General features: G+C 40.7%; 1 protein-coding gene across 8 annotated transcripts in view; it reads right to left on the bottom strand.

Moving 5' to 3' along the window:
* Nucleotides 1-1,987: 1,987 nt before the first annotated feature.
* Nucleotides 1,988-10,037, bottom strand: part of LOC127429831 (stromal interaction molecule 1-like) — a 60,812-nt gene continuing 52,762 nt past the window's right edge. For 2 of the 8 annotated variants that reach the window (XM_051679089.1, XM_051679087.1), the window contains 3 exons: nucleotides 8,729-8,809; nucleotides 7,630-7,693; nucleotides 1,988-4,995 (listed from right to left, as the gene is read on the bottom strand). In XM_051679089.1, the coding sequence (XP_051535049.1) occupies nucleotides 4,473-4,995; nucleotides 7,630-7,693; nucleotides 8,729-8,809 (668 nt within the window). In that variant the 3' untranslated portion in view covers nucleotides 1,988-4,472. Of the gene's footprint in view, nucleotides 4,996-7,320; nucleotides 7,694-8,480; nucleotides 8,810-10,037 lie in introns of all 8 variants that reach the window. The other 6 variants (XM_051679085.1, XR_007895361.1, XR_007895360.1 and 3 more) reach the window with 6 other exon arrangements.

The raw sequence follows: 10,037 nt of genomic DNA, 5'->3' as shown, positions 1-10,037 counted from the left end.
CACACGCATAGAATAAGTGTATGGTTTTCTGGTCTGGCAATAGTTTGCATAGGAATGTACAAGTGCACCTTCACACTACTATGCACTTATGTACAGTGCATCCAGAAAGTATTCACAGCGCTTCACTATTTCCACATTTTGTTATGTTACAGCCTTATTCCAAAACAGATTAAATTCATTCTTTTCCTCAATTCTGCAAACAGTACCCCATAATGACAACGTGAAAGAAGTTTGTTTGAAATCTTTGCAAATTTATATTAAAAAAAAAAAACACAACACACACACACATGTACATAAGTATTCACAGCCTTTGCTCAATACTTTGTTGAAGCACCTTTGGCACCAATTACAGCCTCAAGTCTTTTTGAGTGTGATGCTACAAGCTTGGCACACATATTTTTGGCCAGTTTCTCCCATTCTTTTTTGCAGGACCTCTCAAGCTCCATCAGGTTGCATGGAGAGCGTCAGTGCACAGCCATTTTCAGATCTCTCCAAAGATGTTCAATCGGGTTCAAGTCTGGGCTCTGGCTGGGCCACTCAAGGACATTCACAGAGTTGTCCCTTAGCCACTCCTTTGTTATCTTGGCTGTGTGCTTAGGTTCATCTTCCAACAGGACAACGACCCTTCGCCCCAGTCTGAGGTCCAGAGCGCTCTGGAGCAGGTTTTCATCAAGGATGTCTCTGTACATTGCTGCATTCATCTTTCCCTCAATCCTGACTAGTCTCCCAGTTCCGGCCACTGTAAAACATCCCCACAGCATGATGCTGCCACCACCATGCTTCACTGTAGGGATGGTATTGGCCAGGTGATGAGCAGTGCCTGGTTTCCTCCAGACATGACGCTTGCCATTCAGGCCAAAGAGCTCAATCTTTGTTTCTCATGATCTGAGAGTCCTTCAGGTGCCTTTTGGCAAACTTCAGGCAGGCTGTCATGTGCCTTTTACTGAGGAGTGGCTTCCATCTGGCCACTCTACCATACAGGCCTGATTGATGGAGTGCTGCAGAGATGGTTGTTCTTCTGGAAGGTTCTCCTCTCTCCACATAGAAATTCTGGAGCTCTGTCAGAGTGACCATCGGGTTCTTGGTCACCTCCCTGACAAAGGCCCTTCTCCCCCGATCGCTCAATTTGGCCAGGCGGCCAGCTCTAGGAAGAGTCCTGGTGGTTCCAAACTCCTTCCATTTACAGATGATGGAGGCCAATGTGCTCATTGGGACCTTGAATGCTGCAGACATTTTTCTGTACCCTTCCCCAGATCTGTGCCTCGATACACTCCTGTCTCAGAGGTCTACAGACAATTCCTTGAACTTCATGGCTTGGTTTGTGCTCTGACATGCACTGTTAACTGTGGGACCTTATATAGACAGGTGTGCGCCTTTCCAAATCATGTCCAATCAACTGAATTTTTCACAGGTGGACTCCAATCAAGTTGTAGAAACATCTCAAGGATGATCAGTGGAAACAGGATGCACCTGAGCTCAGTTTTGAGTGTCATGGCAAAGGCTGTGAATACTTATGTACATATGATTTTTTTCATTTTTTATTTTTAATAAATTTGCAAAGATTTCAAACAAACTTCTTTCACGTTGTCATTATGGGGTATTGTTTGTAGAATTTTGAGGAAAATAATGAATTTAATCCATTTTGGAATAAGGCTGCAACATAAAATGTGGAAAAAGTGAAGCGCTGTGAATACTTTCCGGATGCACTGTATACGCCTACTATTTAGCCTATAGTTAATTAACTATTTTTATATAATCATATTTTTTGTACTGTCTTTAATATTTGTTACTCTAACCACCTTCAAAGTGAAATGTAATTAAGAGGGGGCTTAAATGTTATCAAACTCTTAAAAAAAAAAAAAAAAAAGATTGCCCCCTAAAAATAGGAATAACTTCTTTATGCAATTTTTTTTCTTTAGCTAAAAATTTTTAATTATAACTTTATAATTTTCACATATATGAATGCCAACAAAACAATGGAAAGCTATTTTCTTTTAAAACCTTTTTTTTTTTATTGCTTTCATGCAGGAGTGCCATCATATTTGAAGACTACAGATTTGAACATTACAGAAGATGCAAAATTATATATATATATATATTTTTTTTTTCCTGTTTTCCCACCTCTCGCTGTACTGTACATTATAGGCATAAACAACTCAAACAGAGAAGTGAGCAGGAAAAGATCTAAAGGGAGACAGTGTGTAAAACAGCCCCCTTCTTTTCCCGTCCGTTGTTGAGAACATGCATCAACACTGTGAAGTGCAGTTTACTGGACTGGACGGACACACGCGCACACCGACATAAAAGAGCTTCTTCGTGCAAAAGAGGCACAGATGAAACAAATACATCTGACCAGCAGTTTATATCTAATAAAGACTGATTGGTTAAAATACATTTGAATGTGGTCCTTTACCATCTTTCACCAAAAAAAAAATCAACAGAGAATCATATTTCGTGCTGCATTGCTTTGGTTTGCCTCCAGGTTAGTTGATTTTAAAACTCGTAGGTAGAAACCAATTAAATGCATAGTGCCATCTCTCACCCAGTTAATAAGTTAAAGGAATAGTTCACCAAAAAATGAAAATTCTGCCTGTTTAGTCAAGCCATTTTTATTTGTATAGCACTTTTCACGATACACATCGTTTCGAAGCAGCTTCACAGAAAATTGAACTGTAATGTCTCTAATGACTTAAATGTTTCCTCCCCTTCATATCATTCCAAACCTAAAAATACTTCTTTCATCAGTGGAACACAAAAGGTGAATTTTTGAATTCACCACAAAAGTATCATGAAACTGATCCACAAGCCCTATGAAAGCGATTGTGCGGGTACCTTAAGTCGTCAAAATTTAAGTCATTATTCAGCCCTAGCTTTCTTTGGCACATTCGTTAGAAGTCATGAGAGTAGCAATGCCCGATTTGTGGAAGAAAAGTTCAGAGTACGATATTTTACAAAACCAGTCTGAATGCTTTGTTCACAAATCTGATCTGGTTCTCGAGTACAGCAGAGCCAATAATCCATTCAATTTGAAGATTGACAACCCAAGTCCTCATTCACTTTAATTATATGGAAAAGAGCTGCAAGAATATTCTATATTAAACAACATGAAGATAAGCATATAATGACATTTGTGGGTGAACTATTCCTTTAATGCATAACCAAACCTAGACATTTTTTTAAACCCCCTTACTCTTTATATGCAAAGTATGCTTGTACGTTTTACTGCTCTTTGATAAAGATGGATTTATCTTGGGGAACATCATGTAAATTATAAGAACAGAAACTGGTCTCCAATGTACAGTGGTTAAACCCTAAAAATCTGACCACTTAAAAGCAAATCAATCCATAACATCATCAATTGTGTGTGGCCTAGCCTGCTTTCAACTTAAAACAGCACTCAAAGCCTCAGATCTGTGGTCTTACAAAGAAGAAATTTAGTGTACACATTTTATGTACAGAGGCTTTGGCTTGGCATTTTAAACAAAGCTGACAAACTGTTCTTAAGATCTCTTAAAGCTGCAATAATACATCATATGCATTTTTAAAAAAAATGAAGGGTGCATTTTTTTACAGGGTCTCCGATGTCAATGGAAACAGGCAATGAATGAGGCCACAATTTTACAGTAAAGGTTTTAAAAAAAAATCATCACATCAAAACTTTCATGTGCATATTCATAAACCTCCTTGTATTGTCTCAATGATTTGGAATGATTTACACAAAATTTGTAATCGATTAATTCCACCACATCCCAGAAATCCCTGAAGCCTTGGAGATACGTTCAGTGTCTTGATTTGCGTAAACGTGTGTTTCCAGCATGTTCTCAATTATTTTTTTTCTTTACAAAACCAACACAACATTCATTTAACATTCAGAATAGTGCAACATATTTTAGGGGAGTTTCATACAATAGTTCAGCCCTTTTACAGTTTTCTCACCACTGATGAACACTGAAGAGTGCCATTAAATGTCCAGTCTACGATTTGTTTTAACTTGAAAGACAAAGGAGAGTGTGTGATGGTAGAAACAAAAGAACCAGGATATTTTGTTTAAGCAAAGGGGAACAAGAACCAAGCAAACATCTAGAAGCATTCAAAGTTCAATCAAACAAAGGCGAAGACATGCAAACAAATACAGATTACACAAGGAAAGAAAAGTCCATCAGGTGGAAGAATCCTTTGAAAGTCTGGCACTGTCTCCTGCTGAATAAATTATCTGATACATTCCCAAAAAAATATACTCCAACCCGTTCCCACTGGTGATTCATTCCCACCCACCCCAAAAATCCATGCTGTTGTTCCTCTGAAAAGACAATTCCTCTAAAAAAGACAAAATGTTCCTACAAAGACCTTGAAAAGGAATTTGGTTGTGCCAACTTCTGACCAGGAGGAGGGAAAAAAAAATCTAAACATTCATTGTAACAACAAAATAAAAAGTAGGGAGAAAAAAACCCAAAACAGAAGTCCAGGTTTTCTTATTTCTTCTGTTTCTTGAAGATCTTGAAGGTGTGTTTCTTGCGACTGGCAGCAGAGTCAGTATCTTCAGCTGTAGAACCGCAGTCCTCCTCTACGGGGCTCTTTTTTGAGGAGATCTGAGGGATGCGACTTCCTGCCTTTCCCCCAGTCAATCCAGTAGGGGATGGAGTGTCGGGTTCAGTGGAGTTGGGGCTAAGGGAATGTGAGGATTCTGACATGGACATCACCATCTGTGAGACATGGATCTCACTCATGCTGGCGGATTTCTCAATGCCGTACACCTTTTTCATTAAAATGGGGCTATCAGAACCTCCATCCGGAGAGGCACCCCCATCTGGGATTCGGTTGCCTCCGTTGGGAGTGTGCGAATGGGAGGGGGCACCTTCCTCGGAGCGTGAGTGGGGGCCATGTAAAAGGGAGGTGGGCTTTATAGGGAAGCCTTTGGAGCTGTAGGACAGGCGTAGCTGCTCGCCAGTCTGGGATATACATAAGGAGGAATCGGAGTCGGAGCGGTTCAGGTCCCTATGAAAGAAATGGCGAAGTTAGATTTGGGAGAACACACATGAGATATCAGATCAGTCCAACAATTCACATTCTAAATAACCAAGACACAGAAGGTTATGGTTTCCAAGAATCTAATAAACATTAGATTTGCAGCTACTTGAACCCACCAGGGAGTTGAACAACACTGAGAAATCATGAACAAACAAAAGCTAACATAGGACTACAAAAGTCATCTAAAGCACAACATGTCAGGCCTCAACTACCCAAAACCCGAACCACACAATCACACAAAAGAGTCCACACATGATCATTTCAGTGGGCATGCAGGTATGAAAATGATTAAAAATAAGAGGCAAAGGGTGCAAGGATCAATGATGCATTTAGATCAAACGTAAAAGAAAATGACCTCCAAGTTACAAGCGATATAAAGAATGAGTCATGTCTAGATGGTAACCCTCAAAGAGTCTTGTGAGAATCACATGTAACATTCATATATGTGCAATTGGAGTCTCACAGCAACCCTACCCATACACTTAACACTAAGGGTGTCTACAAAGTAGATTAGTTTGATTAGGTGTTCGACTCTTGATTTACTGATCAGTGAGACTTGCCAATTGCAGTCAGGGGAGAAGTTGAAAAGAGAGCCTTCAAGCCGGATACTTTTGTGCTTCCAGTCACTTGCAAAACCTACATCAGATCACATGATTGTTGCTTTCTTTATTGCAGACAATCGTGGAATTCAGATAGACAGATGCTTGAATTTTACATACTGTACAATAACCAGAAACATTATTCAATTGAAAAGATTGTGCTGCTTAAAATAATGCTTACTGTGTATACAAGTCCAATAAAAGCCTTTATTATTTTAATACCAATAAAGAAGTATTTGTAATCATTTTAATGTTTATGTATAAACATGATATTGCTATGACAAACACAATATCAAATTATAAAAACATTATGTACTTTTATAAAAACACGGATCTGTGAGAGTTTTGGCCGAACTGGAGGTGTAAGAATAAACGCCTTGGTATTGGCATACTACCATACTACTCTTATTTCTGCCATAGACTGACATAGCAGAAGCAGTAATCGTATGTGAAGTATGCCATTGCAAATGCAGCCCATGAAACACACGTCACCGTTGTCACGTTGCAAGTCTGGCCAATCGTGAATAAGCTGTGTCGTCATCAGAACTTGTGCAGCCACTCAGGAGTAACTTCAGCGGCTGAGCCACACAGCTGTTCTCAAATCGCTCTTGTAGTACTTTGATGGCATTTGTCATGGTGACGTGGCGGTGGTGCCATCTGAAATCAGACAAAATTTCTAACCGACAAGCACTGCTTCAAGTTCGGTGCCGATCAGTCTGCTCAGCGCTGCATGAAGTCGAACACAATTGACTTCAATATGCATGGTGCAAAGCCTCTGATGTGGGGATCTCTTGACCAATGAGAATTTCAGAGTGGCGGGTCTTGTCCTATTAGAAATGCCTTTTGCAGAATTCCCACCAACTTGAGGTCGAGCCCTTTACTAATGAGCTGATGAGTTATATCAGGTGTGTTAGATTATGGAGACATCCAAACTGTGTAGTGTTGGGGATACTCCAGGACCAGGATTGGAACTAAATTCTGCAGAAAAGTGGTTATTTAGAAGCAACCCTCCATCTGGCAGAGTCTTGTGATATTCATATTTGCTGCCACTAAGGTTAGGGTTAGCTTTAAGGGTATGTTTAATGTTACATTTAGGGGTGGGATGTTAAGGTTAGTGCTAGGGTTTCCAAACATACACAATAAACAGTGTATGAATGTTGCATGCGACTCTCTCAAGGTTTTACCCAGATAAAGTGTTCTGTACTATACTGTACTAATGGTAATGAGTTGAATCAGGTGTGTTTGATTAGGGAGATATCCAAAATATGCAGAGTTGGAGATATTCCAGTACCAGGATTGGGAAACACTGCTCTGCACCCTAACCTAATGTGAATCTTGCAAGAGTTTTACAGAATGAGTTTTATCACGCAGACCAGAGTTTCCCCAACCCTGTTCCAGGAGGCCCCCCACACATATTGAATGTCTCCCTTATCTGACAGACCCATTTCAGGTCTTGGAACATGGAGACATCAGAAACAGGGTTGGGAATAACTGATCTAGACACAACTGTCATGAAGACAGCATTGCAATGTAGCCAATCACAGAAGCAGAAACAAAACTCAGTAAGTAATGATTCACTAAAAGGTGTGAAGCGTTTGAGGTGAAAGTGGTGTTTTAAGTGTTTCTGATAAAATCCCAAGCTCATGCAAGGTGAGCAGCACCAAATAACAAGCACACCAGAATGAAGCGATACCCATAGCTGCCGCAGCTCTGTGGGCTTGCATCGGAGGGGATGTCTGGGATGGTGTCCAAGGGCTGGAAATATGAAGAGTGATAGTGGGTTGCATGAGGGATGGGAACGAAGGAGGAGTGGGGAGTGTGGGATGCAGAGGCGGAGTAGATGGAGGGATGCGACACGGCCGAGGAAAGTGGAGGCAGCCCCAAAGAGTCGAACTGCCCAAATGATTGGCTGCGCATCTGACGTTGTGCTCCCCTAGACCAGGATGGGTACGAGCTACCCTCCCCTTCTTGCCCACCAGGCAACAGACAGGTATCTACCAACCTCTGCGAGCCAAGAGCCAGCTGTGGGTCAATGTGGCGTTGGCGGAGTGACATCATACTGGGAGCTGTAGGGGCAAAAAACAACACTGTCATCCAGAGCTGCAATACTGAGCAGGAAGAAACTGAAATAACATGTCGGGTGACGGTTTGCAGGTTGGACAAGGTGAAGCAGGAAACTCAGGTGAGACATAGGTGCTAGGACAGAAAAAAAGTTGCAGGCTCAACAGCTTTTATCAGAAACTGACAAAAGGACACAAAAGGGAAGTTGAAGACAAGCTCTGACCCTAAACAATGATTCATGCATCACTTCATATTCTTGTTTCTATGAGAGTTACCACGAATGAGAATTGCTTAATGCTGCTGTAAGATCCAAGAGATTAAATATTAGCTACACTAGGAGTGCTCATGAATCTTGGTTTAGAAAACAAAATGTTTATAACTTGACCTGAATCCAACAACACACAATATTCTCTTTATTACAAGAGTAGTAAAGTGATTTTGAAAATAATAATAAAAGGTGTTTTTTTTTCCAAAGAAAAAGGTGCCATCAGAAATCATATCTGTCTCTATGACAGTCCTTGACTCTGTAAACAGCTAAAAAGATTCAGACGGCTGGCCCACACACAGAAACACACTCTGCCTGTGAACCATTTTGTGCATTCAGGATTCAGGTTGGCTGATATTACTTTGGAGAGCAGGGATTTGGAGAAAGGGCGAGGGCGCTTTAGCAAAACTACAAAAAATTGCTCGCAGCACCTTGAAATAAAAATGATTAAAAATTAAAAAATGACAAACTATTTCACTTAAGAATAGTCCCAAGTTTAAAGAAAATCAGTCACAGTGTGTAAATACCTTCAAAGATTTTTAAAAACAGACAAAGAGAGATATCAGCCATTTCAGAGTAAGCCATTTTCACAGCCGTGGACAAGAGCAAGATTGTGAGATGTGGAGACCGTGTGGACTGGCAGTGATTTAGTCTGTCCAGTGTCCCCTCGCAGTGGCTAGGGTGATGGGTGGCATACCACTTTAACAGACGTTCAGGGAAAACAAGAGGAAGTGAGAGGAGTGACTTGGGAAAAGGGCATGGTAATGTATCCCACCAGAGTATTTCCAAAATGACTGGCAGTCCGAACTCAAAGACCAAACATCACTCGCTCGACGGCCCATAAGCCAGGCAGCATCTAGAAGGGGTAAGGTGCAATGGTAGGGTGCAACTGTTAATAATTTAACTACAAACATAGTGCTACAGAACATGATTACAATCATGTTAAAACTATTCCAATTGAAACAATTAATGATTTGTGTAAATCTTGAAGCAACTTGACAGCACACGTTCAGATTCTTAGGCCTGTTTCACAGTTTTGCGCAAATGTATTTATTTTGCATAGCTGAAACGTAGCTGCATATAGAATTTTGGCACTGTCTATTTTTGCTGTGCACTGCGTGTTGAACTCAGCAGAAAACACAGTTTTAAAATGCAGTTTACATGGCCCACTCCCAAAAACCATTTTATAATTTATAGCCGATCAGAGGAAATAACCCAGAAATCGTGCTATTTTCCACATTTGAGTTAAGCAGCAGAATCGCTGTCAGTGTTAAGGCTGCATGTGTGCCAGCTGTTGCAGTTACGCAGCAGTGCCACTTGTGCACTACTTACACGAGCTGTGCAAAACAGGCCTTCGATTTTATGGGGTTTTGTTGGCTCATAGCTGAAAATTAAATTATTTGGAATGGTAAACAGCCTGCACTTATATAGCGCTTAGTGGTTCCAAAGCGCTTTACACTGTGACACATTCACCCATTCACACACACACTCACACACCAATGACGGCAGAGCTGCCATGCAAGGTGCTAGCCTGCCATTGGGAGCAACTTGGGGTTCAGTGTCTTGCCCAAGGACACTACGGCATGTGGAGTCATGTGGGCCAGGAATCGAACCACCAACCCTGTGATTAGTGGCCAACCCGCTCTACCACCTGAGCCACAGCTGCCCCTTGGAACAGCAATTCAATTCAACCTAATAGAAAGAGATCAGCTTAAGAAATCAGCAATACAAATATCAAACTTAAATACAGATTACCTAATGATCACCGATTTTATTTCATGCTTTGCACTAAGGAAGAACTAATCTGATGGCTTCTTTGAGCTTGCATGATAAAATATTTTCACAAACTCAGAGGAAGCATTAAAGTTCAAAATATTAGACTTCAGAGTTTCATCTGCCCTCAAATCTTAAACTCCATTTCTTCTAGCCTCTCCATCAAATTCAATACAACAAAACAAATCTGTTCAAACTTATTTATGCATATTATTATGCTTATATTTTGAAATGCCCTTTCCAAAACACATGACAGCAAGGCATAGTGAAGATCTCCTCTCCTTGAAGTAACACAGACCTGATTATGGAGA

This window comes from Myxocyprinus asiaticus, chromosome 39 (assembly GCF_019703515.2).
Source record: "Myxocyprinus asiaticus isolate MX2 ecotype Aquarium Trade chromosome 39, UBuf_Myxa_2, whole genome shotgun sequence".
In the NCBI taxonomy this organism is placed as follows: Eukaryota; Metazoa; Chordata; class Actinopteri; order Cypriniformes; family Catostomidae; genus Myxocyprinus; species Myxocyprinus asiaticus.
Note: the sequence above shows the minus strand (reverse complement) of the source record. Positions and strands in the feature narration are given on the sequence as shown.